The 16,831-nt window shown below is 53.0% G+C and overlaps 2 protein-coding genes across 2 annotated transcripts; both read right to left on the bottom strand.

The window, feature by feature from the left end:
- Positions 1-932: 932 nt before the first annotated feature.
- LOC104157270 (C-C motif chemokine 5-like) lies at positions 933-1,986 on the bottom strand. Its single transcript, XM_009694553.1, has 3 exons — positions 1,920-1,986; positions 1,409-1,520; positions 933-1,038 (listed from the first exon to the last, which is right to left on the bottom strand). The coding sequence occupies exons 1-3, from the start codon at positions 1,984-1,986 to the stop codon at positions 933-935; spliced, it is 285 nt and encodes a 94-aa protein (XP_009692855.1).
- Positions 1,987-10,728: 8,742 nt separating this feature from the next.
- Positions 10,729-15,784, bottom strand: LOC104157271 (fractalkine-like). The gene is made up of 3 exons (XM_009694554.1): positions 15,718-15,784; positions 12,804-12,924; positions 10,729-11,905 (listed from the first exon to the last, which is right to left on the bottom strand). The coding sequence occupies exons 1-3, from the start codon at positions 15,782-15,784 to the stop codon at positions 10,729-10,731; spliced, it is 1,365 nt and encodes a 454-aa protein (XP_009692856.1).
- Between the last annotated feature and the right edge of the window lie 1,047 nt (positions 15,785-16,831).

The following is a 16,831-nucleotide window of genomic DNA, read 5'->3' on the forward strand; positions in this document are numbered from 1 at the left end:
GCCCTGCTCTGCTGGCAATGGCTGAACACCTGCCCGCTGGCAGGAAGGAGTGAATGAATCCCTTATTTTGCTTTGCTTGTCTGCACACCTTTTGCTTTACCTATTAAACCATCTTCATCTCAGCCCATGAGTTTTCTCACTTTTGCCCTTCCAATTCTTCTTCCCAGCCCAAAACCCTGGCAAGGATCACTGGTGAGCTCCCCGTGGCACCCCTGGCATAGAGGGCATTTCCACAGCTGTATGTGGGTGAATCCCTTGTCTTCAAGGGACCATGCTTCAGCATCCCCTGTCAGTTCTACCCACCCAGGGAGCTCTGCAGAGAAATCCTTCCTCTGCAGCACAGCTCAGGTAGATACACACCAAAGTCCCAGGGAAGATGTAGCAGCCGGGCTGTGCTCGTGCATGGCATGCACAGGGCAATGCAAGGGACAAGCTGATGGCAGTTTTGCACCTAAAAGCCCTCAGAGGAGTCTTCAGCCCCTTTTGGGTCCCACTGAAGTGAGTACCCAAATGCCCAGAGCATCCATGCAGCAGGCTCCCATCTCCCTCCCTGCCTGCCCCAGTGAGACCCATGAGGTTTTGGGAGGTAGTGGGAAGAGCCCTCATCCCACCCCAGCCTCTTGGCCGGCTCCGTGCCTCCACCAGCTGGCAGCAGCACAGTTGCTGGGGCTGGGAGAAGAAAGGCCATCAGTCTTCAATACCACATGAAAGAAACCTTTATTTTGTAGCTGTGCTCAGGAGGTGAGTGCTGGCGGGGCCAGCAGCAGCACCCCAGGAGTTGGTGTCTGGCTGGTCAGTCCGGCACAGGGCTCTGGGGAGTCAGTGCCATCCCTCGGCAGTGGGGACCTCCACAGCCCTTTCCAGCAGGACGACTATAAACCTTCCTTCCCACCAGGATGCTGGGTAGCCTGAAGCAGGGCACCTGCTCTACATCACGGGTCTTGAAGTCTCTTCCTTTTTTGAAGCTTCTCAACTGCTTTCTTCACCCAAGTCACCTTTGGGTTTGCACAGACCTTGGTCCCATTCCTGGTCTCAAACCTGCCGAGATGAAAGGTGAAGCTTGGTGAGAAACAACAGCTATAATCTCACTCATGTCCATGCCATCCTCCCTTCCCTGCTCTCCTTCTCCTTTCCCTTTGGCCCTGCATGCTGCCCCTGGGTATTTGGTGTCCTACAAGCAGCTCATCCTGCAGCCCAGTGTCTCTAGAGCTTGCACAGAGCCTTCAGGAGGTGCGATGGACTTGTGCCCTTAACTCTGCCCTGTAGAAGTGGCCAGACACTCATGTCTTCCCCTCTTCATGCTGGAAGACAGCCACCCATGGAGGACCTGTCCCCAGATGGGATAGATGAACTGAACCTGTGGTGGCCCAGGAGACAGCACAGCAGTGGGGAAATTACCAGGACTTACACAATTGCTGGGGAAAAACACTCCTTGGGAGTTGTGTAGAAATCCTTCAGGTTAGCTTGCCAGATAGGGGACTTCACGTAACTGAAGCAGCACTCGAACGGTGTGTAAGGGGCTGGAGAAGACAAAGAGAGATGCTGAATACTGGCTTTGGAAAGCAGTCTTTAAGAGCTTCCCCCATGACAAGGCTGATGCACGCAACATCCCCCAAGTTCTGCAGCTGCTGCCATGAGGACCACCAGGTGCCGTCCTTCCTTCCCGGGGCAGGAGGATGCTCCAGGTTATCCTCCAGCGCCAGCAGCCCCACAGCTGGTTTTGCCAAAGCCACCCGGCCCTGGGAGTCATCTCCATCCTTCCCTGCACCCCCCGGACGTGCAGTGCTGTCCCAACCTGGGGTTGTTTCTTCTGCCAGCAGCACCGTCCCTGCTCCATGCCAGGGTTTCTTGCCTGACCCCTTCCCCAATGGGACGACCCTGAGCCCCAACCTGCAGTGGTGACCTGCAAGGTGCCTTACCTGCATCGCAGTGTGGGGAGAGGGTGAGGAGCATCGCCAGCACCAGGACCGTCCTTGCGCCAAGCATCGTGGTTGCGTGAAGGCTCTTCCTCACAGGGTGTTGCTCTGCCTCTTCGGAGGAGCTCAACTGTGAGCTCAGGCAAGGAGGTACTGCAATTTATCCTCTCCACCCCCTCCCCACATTAGCCCTTTTCCAGAGAATTTCGACGAAATTATAGCAAAAGCCCTGTATGTTTTCTGTGGCTGAGGGGCTTTCCATGTCACGTGGGATCTTCAGAGTTACTGACCGAGACGATACCTAGAAAGACTGAACAGACGTCGGCAACTTCTGTGTTCATCAGGACGGGTTTGTGGGAAAGCCGCAGGGCTCACAAGGGAAGTGAAATCCTCCTCTGCGGAGGCATCAGCTCAGGGGCTCCCAAACCCACAGAGAGGGTCGGGGCAGGAGGCTGAATCAGGCTGAGGGAAGTGGAAGGAAAAATTGGTATTCAAAGTTCTTGGGTGTTTCTCCAACATCTTCCTCCCTTCACAGCCTTGAAGCCTCCCAGATCCTGCAGGGACCTGCAGAAAGGGGGTCAGCCTCTCTGGGTTAGTCTGGGAACAGCTTCTCCCCACTGGGCTCAGCTCCCTTTTCCTCATCCAGCCCCTCAGACCACCAGACCCTTCTGCAGGTCCTTGCCACAGTCCCTGCTCTGAAGCCAATTTCCCCATTCCCTCTTTTTTTTCCCAGGCTGTAAGTGGATGCATGGAGCAGCAGGGTCCCATGCAGATTCCTGGTGCACCACGGTCCCCCCGCATCCACTGTGAGCTACCCAAGGGGCCACCTCAAGCCCTTCTTGACACCGCCACCCCCAGCCACCCTCCACCCCTTTGGAGCAGGACATTGTGTCCGAGACTGCGTCATCCCTGGGTGGGGATTTAAAAAAAAACTTTTAAAAAAACCTGGGGGGAAACCACCCCGTGCTGAGAACAGACCTGGTCATGCCCAGGTCTCCTCAACTCCAGCCACAGTAGGAGGCACATCTCCTGCTGCTGAAGGCTCAAGGAGCCCAGGCGGGGTACGCTGAGGCTCTTCCCAACCTGGCAGAAATTATTAAAATACATACTCAGACCTCCGTAGCTGCTGTGCTTGGGCTCAGCTCCTCTGGAGAGATGGAGTCCCCATGTCCCAAAAGCATGACTTAGCCCAGGAGGAGCTGGCATGAGGCCACAGCTGCCAAAGGACTAAAACCAAAGCATTTCTAAACAGACCCACAACCCCTAAGGACAGTGCTGTTCCTTCCCACGTGTGCTCATCCCAGCGACTCCATGTCTCCCTGGGCTGTAATAAACTCCTCGTGCCCTCCTACTAATCCCCGAAAGCATCTTTCCTTTCTCCTACAGCTTTGCGGGTGCTCCCTTTCCCTTTTAGGCCACCTCCTCACCACTGCCCTGCCCCAGGCTCCCTTCTTGCAGATGCGTATGCCTCTCCAGGATCCTCTCCCCAATCCTGGGCCATGGCTGCCAGGACCAGAGTAGCCTCCCATCCTACGGAGACCGTCCCAGCAGGCAGCCTTTTGGAGACCACGACTCTCTGTGATCTGCAACCAAACTGGCAACACTGAGCTGGGGACTTGGGCCAGATTGCTGCTCCCGATGCATTTCTGTCTTGCCTGTGATGTGCAGAAGAGCAGGGCCACCAAGCACAGGTGGCATGATGCTGTCATACCCATGGCAGATGCCCTCACAAGCTGGGGGAACGCAGGCTCCCCTGCAGCCGTGGACCAAGGGAACGCAGAGCCTTGGGCAAGGCCACCATCCAAGGGCTGGACCCTTGGAGGATTTTGGGGATGGATAGGCATGGTCTTGCTGTAAGCCCATGACATATCTCCTCATGACCTGGGGCTTCACCCAACCACTCCTCAGCTATGGGGGGGTGCTTTGGGTGGGCGGCCAGGGCAGCACACGGCGGCCAGGATAGCACATAGTGCTGGGGGCTGGACAAACACAGTGGCACCCAGCAGCCAGGATCAGGGAAGAGGGAAGAGACTGCTCTGGATGAAGGCCTTGAGAAGTAAAAATACTAGCGGGGAGTCTGGTTCTGCAGAGTTGTGCTTCCTTGTCTGGCAGAAGGTCTGGCCTGTGATGCTCTGCTTCCCCTTTCTCAGGTTTCCAAGCCATTGTTATCGTAGTCAGACAATTTGTGACTCTCTGGAGACCCTTTGATATTTATTCTTTTACTTTTTGCGAAGAGAAAGGCTGATGTGCAGTCATTAACTGATGAGTGCTGGAAAGCCCCACTGCTGGCCCAAGTTCCATTTTCATTTGAATGGGCTCTGAAGAATTTGCTTCTTTACATAAAAGTTAAAGACCATCCTCTTGATTCTGCAAGAGGAGGAGAGAGGCCTGGGGGACACCTCAGGTGCAGCCTTTGCCAGCAACAGCGTCAGGGTGGGGAGGAAGGAGCTGGGCAGAACAAGCCCCACGCTTAGAAATGGGGTCTGAGCAGATAAACGAGCACACCCAGCTGGGCTGCAAAAGAGCCACACAGCCACGGTGCTGCTCGGGGGGGCACAGGCTCTGTGTGGCAAAGGCAGCTGAGCATCACCTGGGCATCGCCAAGTGCCTGAAACCTGTCCCCAAGGAGGTGGTGGGAGAGTTAGGAATAAGCTTTTCCCTATTATCTTCTGTTCTACCCAGTCCCTTTGAGTCTCCTCCATTTACAATATGAAACATTCAAGTTTTTCTTCTACTAAAACCTCAGCTTTCTGTGTGTAAAGGCCCTCCACATTTCTTTGGGGTGCTCATTCAAGGATCTCCCCATCTCCCTTTCGAAGCTCTGGCTGACCCAGGATACGATCACAAACCAAAGGCGATGCGCTCATTCCTTCCCAGAGTCAGCGCTCACTCTGCGACTCCAGGTACGACCGTGCCAGGTCCTACAGCCTGGAAAGACACTTTAAAAAGAGGAAAACACGAGTCTCTTCCAAAGCCTGCTTCCTACAGCTGGACACTGGGGATCACCAAGTACTGGAAGCTGGTGATCCAAGCTGCATTCTGTGCGGTAAGTCCTGCACGGCATCGTGAGAGATGGAGGCTGCAGGAAGGTCGTGGTCCAGGAGCCCTTCCCCAGGCTTATCTGCACGGAGTCACTGGGCAAGCTCACCCACCGGTGCAAGGGAACCCTCACCACGATGGCCAAGCAGAGGGGCAGGGCTGGATGCACCTGGACCAGAAACTGGAAACATCCACTTCGCTAAGAGGGGAAAAAAAAAGTATGTGATGCCAATTTTCTCAAATGCACTGAAAAGGAGATTTTTTTTTTTTTTTTTTTTTTTTCCAATTTTTCTCCAGTGAGGTTGGTCAACTGCCTCAAGGATAAGTGAAGGATGGATCTGGGGTGTCAGAAGGAGCCGTTGCTCCCAAGGGAGACTCTGCACTGGAAGGGCTTATGTGTCAGGTAGCAATCAGGGGAAATGATGCCTGGGGAGGACTGCAGCCTCCTTTTTTCAACCCTGACCATTTTTGAGCTCATAGAGTTAAAGACAGCAGTGGAGGGCTGCTTCAGCTCAGCTTTTAAAGCAAAGCTGTGATAACAAAAAAAGAATAGGACACAGAAGCCATTTCAGCCTAATTTTTAGTGATTTAATTCAGAACAGAATTAGTCTTGATAACTTGTTCTACTGCCTCCTTGGAGTTACGAATTGACTTGTCCCTTAGTTTTTGATTAGGATAAAACTCAGCAAACGTACAAATAAATTCAGTTGAAAGAACATGATGAGAAAGATACATTAAGGTCCCCAGATATCATCATAAAAAAGTATTTGTGCCGACTATGGTCTGAGCTGGCAAGCTGACATCACTTCCCTCCTTGGAGGGTTCCTCTCACTTCTCTCTATTATTTTTTTGAAATGATTTGCATTGTTGCCTTGTAGCTGACCTGGCAGAATTCAAGGCTGCTTCAGAAACAGAAGCTTCTTCCATCACCAGGGATGGTCACTGAAGAAGTACGACCCTGGAGAGTCCTGACAACCTCTGTGTTTACCCAAGGGGGACCTCAGCGATAAGAGCAGCCCTTGCAGTGATGTGAGCAGGGCCAGTCCTCACAAAAACGGAGATTAGGCAAAGGCAGAGCGTGGAAGAACCACAGCCACACAGCAGAACCACGGGTGTGCAACCAGAGAGCCAAGGCAGCTGAGGGCACATCCCGCATTCTGCTGAGCAGGCGTTACGAAGCTGGGGGACGTTAGCTTGACCAGAGGCTGCCCTCGGCACAAGCGTGCTTACGCGACATTTCAGAGAAAAACCACCAGATCGAGCAGGGACAGACGTTTCATAACTCACAGTGCAAGTCTCAAACCAACAGGATGGAGGGTGCAGGGTCTCTGCTTCACAGGAATAGCCGTGTCCCTCACAGGCCACCCTGGTGAGGAGTCAGGGCTTGGAGCAGACGATGGCAGAGGTGTCTTGCTGCCAGGCCCAAACAGTAGCGAGCGGGGACAAGCCATGAGCCGTGGGTGACCCCAGCACAGGCAGTGTCCTCACCAGTGGGGTGAGGTCCCACAAGGTCTCAGCTGAGGGGGTGAGTTGCAGAGCCAGGCACTGGTAACGAGGTCCATCAGGGGTCTCAGATACATCAAAGCAAGGAACCAGATCCAGGATACATTTGGGAGGGTTAGGGAGGGGTGTCCCTTCAGGAGGAGATGGGGACAGGGCTACAAGACCAAAAGGATCCATCCATCCAGGAGACAAGATACCTACAGCACAGGCCCAAGGTCTATCCAAGAGCCAGGACATCAGACCAGCACTCTTACAACACAGCCAAAGCAGGGACTAGCGGCTCAAGCCTGAGTTTAAAATGGCACTCCTGTGCCTCGGGCCGGAGGGTGGGGTGGGGTGGGGGGAGTGGGAAGGTCCATGCACAGGTGAGGCTGGTCAGGGTGATTAAGGCCAATTAGTGCCCTCAAGACCTGCTACCGTGCCTTCTGATGGATGCTGTGGGGATGTGAAGGCATGGAGGTGAGCCTGTGGCATCCCAGTGACTCCTTGTTCTCATAAGGTCAATCAAAACAGCTGGCTGACAAAGTGGTGGGGAGGGTTTGAACTGATGTGGAGCTGGAAACCACAGGTGGGGGCAGCAGGGGACCAGAAGGACACACCGTGACCATGTCTCCTGTGGGCTGGGGGGGAGCCGCGAGGCGGAAGCACTTGTCCCATCTGACAGACTTGGCCTTAGTTACCTCCTGGGCCAGACGCTACACCTGAGGCAGCCCATGGACCTCCAGGAGGAGCAGGGAAAGGTGCACGGTTTGCCATCCTTCGCACGAGGGCTTTCCCTGCACTGGCAGACATAGAGAAGTGAAAGGGCAGCGGCAAAGCCAGCCAAGGGACCCGGCATCTGAAAGCTTCCTCGGAGTCACAGCCCCCGAACGGCCCCGTGCCGGCGCTGGCTCTGCATGTTGGAAATGATTCATCACTGTCGGGGCTGATTTGTTTACACAACTTCCCCCTCCCTCGCCCACTCTCTCCCCATAACAGAGAGGAAAAAAAGGAAAGAAAAAAAAGTGTTTTTCTTTCCACAGAGCTTCTTATCCCCAAAACGACCTTTTTGGCTTGGTGATTCATCTGGGGGGAGTTTTCATGGACCTCAGGATCTTTCCCAACACACCAGCGGTGCTGGGGCACGGGGCGGGACTGGGATGCAGGAGGGATGCTCAGCCCTCACCATCTTGCTCCTTCCAGCTCCCCCCTTCAGGCAAGTCCCTGGGCACCGACTCCTGTTGCGGGAAGCCCAAGCCTTGGCTGGGGTGGGAGAGGTCCTAGCTCAGCCCTTGGCTTCTTGACCCCGTACAGAACGGACTTGGAGCGTAACATTTGTTTTCTGTAGGTTGCTGTTTGGGCATAGCTTTCCTTAAGCAAAGCAAAAACCCAGCTGTGTTTTCAGTGTTACCTTAGCAGGATGGGAAATGAGATTCCCTGTGAGAAAATATATTCCCTGCAAATTTTTGGCAAGACCGAAGCACTTACTTGAACAATGAAGAGGTGGAGAAATAGCCCAGCAGTATCAGCAATGCTGGGATTCCCCCCCGCCCCAGCCCCAGTGTTTAAACTTCTGGGTTCATCTCCGCACCTCTGCAGGGACCAGGCTTGGTCACCCAGCCCTGGGCTGAATCCCCTGAGGATAAGAGTTTTTAACTTTATTAGTTTTACTTTTAAAAAACCAGGTACAGAATGTATATCTCGCACACATACTCATATAGACACGATACAGAAATGAATCAGAGTCACTGAGCTCTACGGCAAATGCCATTTTAAGCCCCAGGAACCGGTGACACCCACAGGCTCTGTCCTTCTGCACCGGCAGTCACCTTGTGCCCTCCCAGACTGCCCACCGCACAGGGTAAAGCAAGGAGGAGAAGCGGTGTGTCCCCCCTGCCCTGGGTTTTAACTGTCCCCCATGAGAGGTGCCAGCGCCCTGCCTGCTGACAGCCTGGAAACAGGAGAGGGGAACAAGGGAAGCACAAGGATGGAGCCAGGCTGGAGAAGCAGCTCCCTCTGACGAGTGCCAGCGTGACCACGGTGGGAGCCAGCCACGGAGCTGAAACCGGTGTCCTTATAAATACCATGGTGGGACTCGAAGCGATCAGCTCTGCCTGGTGCACATTCATCTCCCCAGCATCGCTCCAAGCTGAGGACTTCACCCGTAGCCAGACAAGACAAGCATCCGCTCCGTGTGCTGTAGTGCCTGGAGAGCGACCCGGCGCCCACAGACGTGCACAAACCATCCAAGACCAGCGAGAACATGGACAAGGCACAGTGTTTTCTGATGTTCGCAGAAAGATCTCAACCCCGCGATGCCCAGCGGCAAGGACCGGACATTACATACATTCAAATGGCTACAAAAATAACATTTCTAGTGTTTCATATAAAAATAATGCCATAGTACGCTGCCTCACGAACTGGGAGATCATGAACCCCAGCCGCGCGTGAGTCGGGTGGATTGGGAGGAAATGCCGACAGCCCCCGATTTACCCTCCAGGTAAATCAACCCCAGTCAGCGTTACATGGCTGGGCTGCATGGGAGTGCTGCTGCGCAGGGAGGGGTTTCACCCCAAATTCCTAATTACAACGAATCTGATTGCATTCTGTACTCGCCAAGCCTGAGATGAACCCCTGGCTCCCCTCTCTCAAGTCCACAAAATGCAGAAATAAGGGACTGAATGACGGCAGAAAACAAACCCCGTTGCAGTCTGTCCTCTCCATCTCCAGGGCTGGCTGGATGCCCTGAAGGTGCAACCTGATGGATCTAACGGGTCACCTTGCTCTAGCTCTGCTTTACAGCTGGCCCATCATTTTTGCTTTGATTATCTTCCTTATCATGTGTTTTTGCTTTCTTTTTTCTACATGCATATTTATACTTTGGGATCTGATCCACTGACATTGGTTAGAGAAGGATCTGACCCTTGATACGTATCTCTACCTACAAAGCATTGTAACACAAAGACCTTTGCACGCTCCAGCAAAATTAATACCAGAGTCAATGTCTAATAAGGGCCTTCAGGAACTGACCACAAATAAAATAGAAGGCTTACAAACAGCAACGTCTAGATGTGTAAAAATAAAAACCAATTTGGGTTTAATAAAAAGCCTGGTGCTGTTACAGTGCTTTAACAGCCTGGTGACCAGTGCTATCCAAAAAAAGGAAAACTAAAATGCAGCTGAAGTGTAGGACCATGAACAGGCATTTTGTGTTCTATTGTGGATCAGCAAACGTGCTTATTTCTAGGGAGAATATGGGACCAGAAGGATGGTACATCTGCTGTGATGGAGTAATTCCTGTATTACTAAATCCAGAATTGCATTTAGCTCCTCCGGAAGAGTATCTCCTGGGTTTTGTGCTCTCAGAGAACAGCAAAAGCCCTCCAGTATTGTCACAGGAGAAGCAAAGCTGTTAGGTGACTTCTTGTTCTCTCCCATTTGCAAAGGCTCATCCGCATTACCCTGCCCTGGCGTTGGATGCGGCTGGACACAGGGAGCCTCAGCTGGCAGAAGAGTTTTAGTGCAGCTGATTTACCAAGAACCAGGTCTCAGACTAAATCTGCAAGAAGAAATGCCCATAGCCGTTGGGGAGAAAGATGCCCTGATTTCAAAGAGAAGATAGATTGCGCGTTGCCAGCTCCTCTGAACGTGAAATCTATAGCACTGACCTTCAGGCCCCTAATCAGATGCAGTTTTTGTTACCTTTGTCTGAAAAGCCAGACTACCCCTCGAGTCTCCAGCAAGAGTAAATGGGGTATTTGAGCAGCCCAAGGAGAACCAGCACCCAGCTGACCACCAGCATCAGTCTTGCTCCGACAGAGCGGCGACCTGAACCGCAAAGAAAGAAGCAGCAGAGAGTTTGTTAAGCGCAAATTGTGTGGTTTTGGTGTCAAGATTGCTTAAGGTGACTGAGCCTGAGCCCAGCAGCATGGCTGAGCGGGTGGCTTCTCGGCTGGGCCATGATGAAATGCAGAAAAATTCCCAACAGCAATTTGGAAATTCACCTCTGCCCACCACCTTGCGAAGAGCCACCAGGCAGCTCTAGAACAGCAACAGCCTTTATATGTAACAGTGCCAGAAGAAAAAAAAACATCTATTTCCAAAATACCACCAGTGATCAATGATGAATTAGATATATTTTGGACATTCAGCTCCAAAAAAAAAAAAAGTCAGTTTTCTCTGGTATTTTTATTCCCTGACTTGCTTCCTCCTGGTCACCAGATCAGCACAAATTCCTGCAGCACCACACAAAATTGTCCACACCATAAAGCATTCAGATTACTTCCATTGCCTAGACATTGTTTTGATGTCCCTCCTTCTGGTAGAGCAAGCCCTGTACTACTTCTTTTGACATTTCTTCTGTTTTGACTCCAAATTTTAGATACAGCCATACAACAGCAACACTGCAAGCCATCAGACCACCTACCACGGAAACTGGGATGGCAAAGTGCGTTTGAGATCTTGACAAGAAGCCGGTAAGAGGCAGATCGTTTGGCCTTTCTGTAGTCATCTGCGCTCTGGCTTGGCCTGGGAAAGCTTGACTACTAAAAACTAACATATCTGAAGGTTCTTGCTTTCCTACGGGTGATGAATAATCAAATGTTGTAGTACCAAAAGCATCTGGAGAGGAACTGACATCCTTGTTGGTATGGACAGAAGGACCTTTGTCTATGGCAGTTGTGGAGTTTACAGTAGAAATTGAAGTAGTCTCTGGTGGAACTGATGTGGCTGGGACTGTGGCAATCTCTGGGCTGTCCAGGATGGAGGGGAGATCTGAATTAAAACTGCCAGAAGCAGTGTCTGGTGCGTTGGCTCTTACACTTGTACGGTCCAGGGATTCATTTGTAGAAAGTGCAGGATGGTCTGATCCTTTAGGAACAGCTACAGGGTCTGAACTTGAGCTGGGAGAAGTCGTGTCTCGGACATCAGCCACAGCATTTGCAGTATGTCCTACAGGTTCTTCTGTAGATCTCATGGCGTTGTCAAAGCCATGCACGGGAGCTGTGGGATATGGGGTGGGCTGGCTGGAGACCATACCTGCTGCAAAAGTTGTTGAAGGTGCAGAAGATTTTAAGGAATCTCTGTTTGCCTCCGGAGTGACTTCAGAGTGGGCAGCAACTTCCCATGTCCCAGGGGACGATCCCGCAGGGAGATGGCTGGTGTGCTGCCTGGCTGGCGGGGACTTGCTGGATGCCTCCATCCTGGCAGCAGGAACATGTAGTCTCTCCAAAAGTATTCTGCCAGTCTCTTGGAAGAAATTAGTTGGAGCAGAGGCTTGAGATGGAGCTGTTACTCGAAGACCGATGTGTTTCTGAGAAACACCGGGCTCTTCTGGTGCCACTGCCAATGTGCCATCACGTGGAAGTGAGGAGGCTGCGGCCTTTTTCTGATCCAGTTTCCATACAATCTTCTTCACCCATTCTGCTTCTGGATCGGCACAAATCTCCTTTGACTTCAGAGTAATAAATCTGAAAATAAAAAGGGATCGCTTACCGGATAAAGAAAACACTGTTTTAGATGCCCAGCATGATAGGGAGGGCACGCAGACAGCAACACTGACTCTCTCAAGCCCACAGTAAACACCACTGCGTTGGATGCATTATTTATTTCAGGAAGGGCAGGTGCCTCTGAGATCTGACGGAATTAGGAGCAGCTGAATGTGACTCATGGGTGGAGGGTTTCCCCCTAAGAAGTTTTTCTCTTTCGAAACCATTGTCCTGATATTTGGACACGGTGTTTGCCTCCAGCGCTCAGAGCAGGAACCTCTGCGAGCCCCAGCTGCCCGGGGGCAAGCGTATGTGAAAGCAAACCCCTCGGATTTACTGAGTGAGATGAGGCTCTCCAAGGTCAGCCCAGTAGGTTCACTTTGGAGCAACCTCCTGGGCTGCAGTAAGGTGGTCTCAATGGTGCCTCATCTTCAGGGTAAGTTGAAAACAACAATTACCCTGGGGAAAAAAAAAAAAAAAATGTAGCTTTTCTCATCTCCAGACAAGCTCACAAGTCTGAATCTGTCTCCAGAGAAAATGCCTGCTTTCACAGAAACATGTGAGCTCTCGCCCTGCGTGCTTCCCCTGCCCCGTTCTGCCAACAAGTCTGTCTGTCAGTCCCAGTCCCAGTCCCAGTCCCAGTCCCAGTCCCAGTCCCTGCCTCACTCTGTGTGTGAGCCCCCAGTCTCACTTGGAGGCTGTGGGCCTTTAAATAAAAAAAGAAAACCCCAAACCCACCCACCCTTCAAATAAATACCAGTGTTGGCTCTGTTTCCAGATTTCCCCTTGCTCAGAAGCAAGGGCGTTTGCTGCCAGGCTAATGCCCAGGCGATGCTGGCGGGCTGGTGGCAGGGGAGGCAGGCGGGGGGGCAGGGCTTACATGATGGCGCGTTTGGGGCACCGGGGCTCGGTCCTGCGGTAGCTCCTTATCTGCTTCGCCTCTATCCCAGCTGTAAAAGACCTGCACTCTGTTGAACACTTCAGAGGTGCTTTGGGTTGCCCTGAAATAAAGATTTAAACATATTAAATGCTGGGTTTTTCATTAGGTACTATTAAAAAAATGGTACTGTTTCTTTTCCCCCCCTCTCTGGGGAGAAGGAGTCCAAAGGTTGCCATGAAAGTTTCCAGTCCCTGCTAAAGTGAGATGAAGACAAATCTCGTCAGGGCCACGATCATTTGTATCACCCAAATAGATGATAAGATACCCCGAAAACTGCAAAAAAAAGCCCTGTGAAAATTGCAGGGCTCTTGGGACCGGGTTGCAGCTTGCCTTATAGGACGTGCGAGCACCAGCGGGAGGTGGAAGCACCTGGACGCGCAGGTCCTCTCCCCTTCGGGTCACAGGAGGCCTGCTCTCAGCACTGTGCCCAGAAGACGCAGTTCCTCATCCCCAAAAGACCAGCCGCAACCGTCACCAAACGGGCTCTTGGCACAGGCGACGCGGAGGGCAGGATGCTTGTCCTCTCCTTGTCTGGATCAGCCAACCCCCTCCTCCCGCGGGAGCTCCCCTCCTGGCGAGCATCCTGCCCCTCCGCTTGCTGGTACGTGGTCTCTGGATGCCGCCTGGACTCAGAGAAAGGGTGCAGAGAAAGAACCTTTCGGTGAATGATACATTGCTCCTGTTGAGATCTCAGCAGCCCAGCTTCACAGCACAGTTTCTCATCAAACCTCTCTTTTCCATCTCCACCTGAAAATACGGTTTTCATTTTGCAAAGCGTAAGAATAAAACCCCACTTGACCCCTTCAAGGGGCAAGGCCAGTCACACCACTGGGGACCCTTCATTCCGGCACCTACCCCCAGCCTCTGACAGCAGGCGTTTGCCGAGCGAGAGGAGGTAGCACAACACAGCCCGGCAATTTGTTTCTGACGTCGCAGGGGACGAGACTTAGAAAAACAAGCCCTGATTTATCTGAGGCCCCCTGTGAAGAAAGGAGCTGGAGTCTGGTTTAAATCAGGCAGTCTCTGCAAAATGTTGTCTCAGATTCCCAAATGAATTCGGTGAATTTGATACAGTTCAGTTGGGAATGATCCAGCCATCGGGTGCAAGAATGAGCATCGCTACAGGAGCCCCCTCAGCTCTTTTGATCCATTTACTGGGGAAACCCACGGTTGCACAGAAATGCCAAGCAAACACTCCTGTCGCCCCTCTACAGAACCACATTTCAATCTCTACGTCTCTGTCATGTTAAAGTGAAACTCTTTCTTCCCACAATAATGTCTTCTGGGGCACTTTAGGGCCAAGAATACCCGCTCGGGGCTGACCGACTTCCCAATTAACTCTCGTTAGCCAGAGGACATGCCTTCAGGAGCGCTGTTGACCAAAACAGGCACATCAATAAGAGGGCCAGATCTGTCCCTGTGGACAGTCAGCGAGGTGCACGGCAGGGAGTGGGCAGGGACTGCTCCCAAAGGCCTCTCTCCTCTGATAACCGTTAACTGATTTTTCCAATTATTGGCACCAGTGCAAATGGTTTGCAATAAGCTGAACTCCTGGTGTGTTTTTCCCAGAGTGGAGGAACTTCGAAAGCACCTTCCAAGGAGACAGCAGTCTCGCAGGGAGCATGGAGCCAGCCCTGGTGGTCCCCCTCCTCGCGGGGCACATGACCCTGCTTCCCCAAGCTGCATCCAAGCCTTTGCCAAAGGCACCTCGGGGACACCTGGGATGTGAGATTTTATCCACCCAGGACCACCGTTCCTTGGAGGCACCACTCTTGGGAGCCATCGGTACCTGCTTTTCAGCACGGCTCCTCAAGAGACCCTAGCAGGGAGCACCACCAGCCTTTCTTTCTGCAGAGCCAGCCTGACTTCATCGCTTGAGAGGAGATGGATGCTTGGCCGCGGGTGAGCAGAGCTGGCAGTGCTGAAGCAGGCAGCGGGTTCCCGAGGCAGGGTAAGCTGCCCGGCATCCCTGTTGACCACTTTACTCTGGCCAGCCCTGAAGAACCTGCCGGAGGGGTGAGGAGAGGAAGAAGCTCCAGCCCCACCTGCCCTTAGTCCTCCCATCTGGTGGCAGCAGGGCACAAATCTTAAGGGCTTTTTGCCCTTCTCCCTTCCCATGGTGGGAATAGATCATCCCTTTGTCCTGGGAGAACTCCAGCTTTGCCTGCGCTGCTGAGAAGCTGTCGGACAGCCTGGTAATCCACCCTGCTTAATTGCTGCCTTGGGCAGCAGTCACTGAGCCATGCTACAGGCGACTTAAACCGAGACCAGCCCAGGGAGAGGTGTGCCCGTCTCCTCCCGGTCCTCCGGCCCCGCTCAGCACCACCCCGGAGCATCCAAAGGTCTTTATCCAGTGAACAGGAGTGTGTTTCCCACCCGTGCACACACGTACACGCTGCACAAGCACTGGAGCTGCAGGTGACAGCACGTCCCTGCCCCGCAGCGATGGGAGCACCGGGAGCCTGTGCGGACAGGCATCCGTCCTTGGACGGGCTGTGGTCTGGCCCCATGGCATTTCCCCATGAAAAAAGGGGAAAAGATGTGCATTACACTTCTTTTCTAATATGGAGCATCGGAACACTCTAATACAGAGCATCTGACACGCTCCCCATCTACCCTCAGGAATGACAGAAGCCATCATGGAGCTGCTCCGATTTCCCTGCTGCCAGGATTGCTGCCGGAGCCTCCCCCCGTCCCTTCCCAAACCCAGCCTGATCCTGCTACGAGATCTCCCACAGCCCACGAAGGTCCTTCGGTGCCCACAGCCTGATCCAGCACCACCTTCCCCCCCTCCCTTGTGACCCTGGCTGCTCCCCTGGGGAGCGCAGGGCGGGGACGCGGAGCTGTGGCTCACCTCCAGCCAGGGGCACCGCGCACAAGACCCTCAGCACGAAGAGGACCCGGAGAGAAACAGCCTTCATGTTCCCGCGGTCAGCAGCAGGAAGGGCGCACGGGGAAGGATTACCGGCAGTATATCCCGCTCCCAGCTGCCTATTGCATCCTGTGGAGCCACACAGGATTATGAAGCCCTGAGATGGGGTTTCGGCTGTTATTCAGCTCCCCCGCACACGTGTCTGTCTGGGTGACGGCGGGATGGGGAGGGAAAAGTGGGACAGGAAGGGAATAACACCCGCTCGGGAGCTAGACGGCTCCTGGAATTCCCCAGCCTTACTGACATCGGCTTTTCTTAGCGCACACAGAACAGCTCCAGCCTCCTTGGCAAATTATTCAGGCAGGGACTTTCAGGAGTCAGCTGCTCCATCTTCCTCTCCCACCCGTGTGTCTCTCAGACAGCCAGCCTCTGCCAAGGTACCACTGTCCTTGAGCTTGTAAACCTCTCCCCACCTCCGACTTGCAGTTCCCCGATGCACATTAAGCTCGTTATTTACCCCGAATGCAAAAGCAGCTATTCCCTTCCTTTTTGGCAGCCATCTTACAACAGCAGCATTGATTGTTAGGCCAAAAGAGGTGGGATTTGTTAATTAGGATTACAAGTTCATCAGCTAAACTGGTGAGCTCAGGCCAGGCTGCCTCTCCGGAGCATCACCAAAGCAAAGGGTGAGCACGGACTCAGTGGCCTCCCCAAGCAGCTCCTTGTTCCCCGGGCACGCTGTCTGCAGCCTGTGCTTGTTGCTACAGCCCTGACTTTTGATATACGGCAGGGTTTCAGCCACTGGGGTCCTGCTGATGCTGAAAGCGGCAGCACGAGACCTCCAGCTCTGCAAGCAACCAGGCTGGCTGACGGGCTTCCCCGCCCTGGTGCGAAGGCAGACATACCAATGCAGGAGTCACATCCTGCCCCTTTTTACCTTCGCTTTCACCTCAGATCCCAGTAGAATACACAACAATTTTCCCCTGCTAACTTCCTCAACTGAAAGATGAAGATAACATGAAGACTGGCAGAATGCAGCTCCCCTTTAAGTCTTTTCTTCCCCAGAGTTTTCTTAGGGCTGGTGGAAATCTGGCTT

Source organism: Cariama cristata, unplaced genomic scaffold (assembly GCF_000690535.1).
Source record: "Cariama cristata isolate BGI_N322 unplaced genomic scaffold, ASM69053v1 scaffold6762, whole genome shotgun sequence".
Taxonomy (NCBI): Eukaryota; Metazoa; Chordata; class Aves; order Cariamiformes; family Cariamidae; genus Cariama; species Cariama cristata.

Bases quoted from the DNA above. Each gene is read 5' to 3' on its own strand.
- LOC104157270 (XM_009694553.1), bottom strand. From the start codon at position 1,986: ATGCTTGGCGCAAGGACGGTCCTGGTGCTGGCGATGCTCCTCACCCTC. The intron at 1,521-1,919 runs GTAAGGCACCTT...TGTCTTCTCCAG, and splicing joins CTCCCCACACTGCGATGCAG to CCCCTTACACACCGTTCGAG. The intron at 1,039-1,408 runs GTAAGTCCTGGT...TCATCTCGGCAG, and splicing joins TGTTTTTCCCCAGCAATTGT to GTTTGAGACCAGGAATGGGA.
- LOC104157271 (XM_009694554.1), bottom strand. From the start codon at position 15,784: ATGAAGGCTGTTTCTCTCCGGGTCCTCTTCGTGCTGAGGGTCTTGTGC. The intron at 12,925-15,717 runs GTGAGCCACAGC...TCTTTATTTCAG, and splicing joins CGCGGTGCCCCTGGCTGGAG to GGCAACCCAAAGCACCTCTG. The intron at 11,906-12,803 runs GTAAGCCCTGCC...TTTTATTTTCAG, and splicing joins TGCCCCAAACGCGCCATCAT to ATTTATTACTCTGAAGTCAA.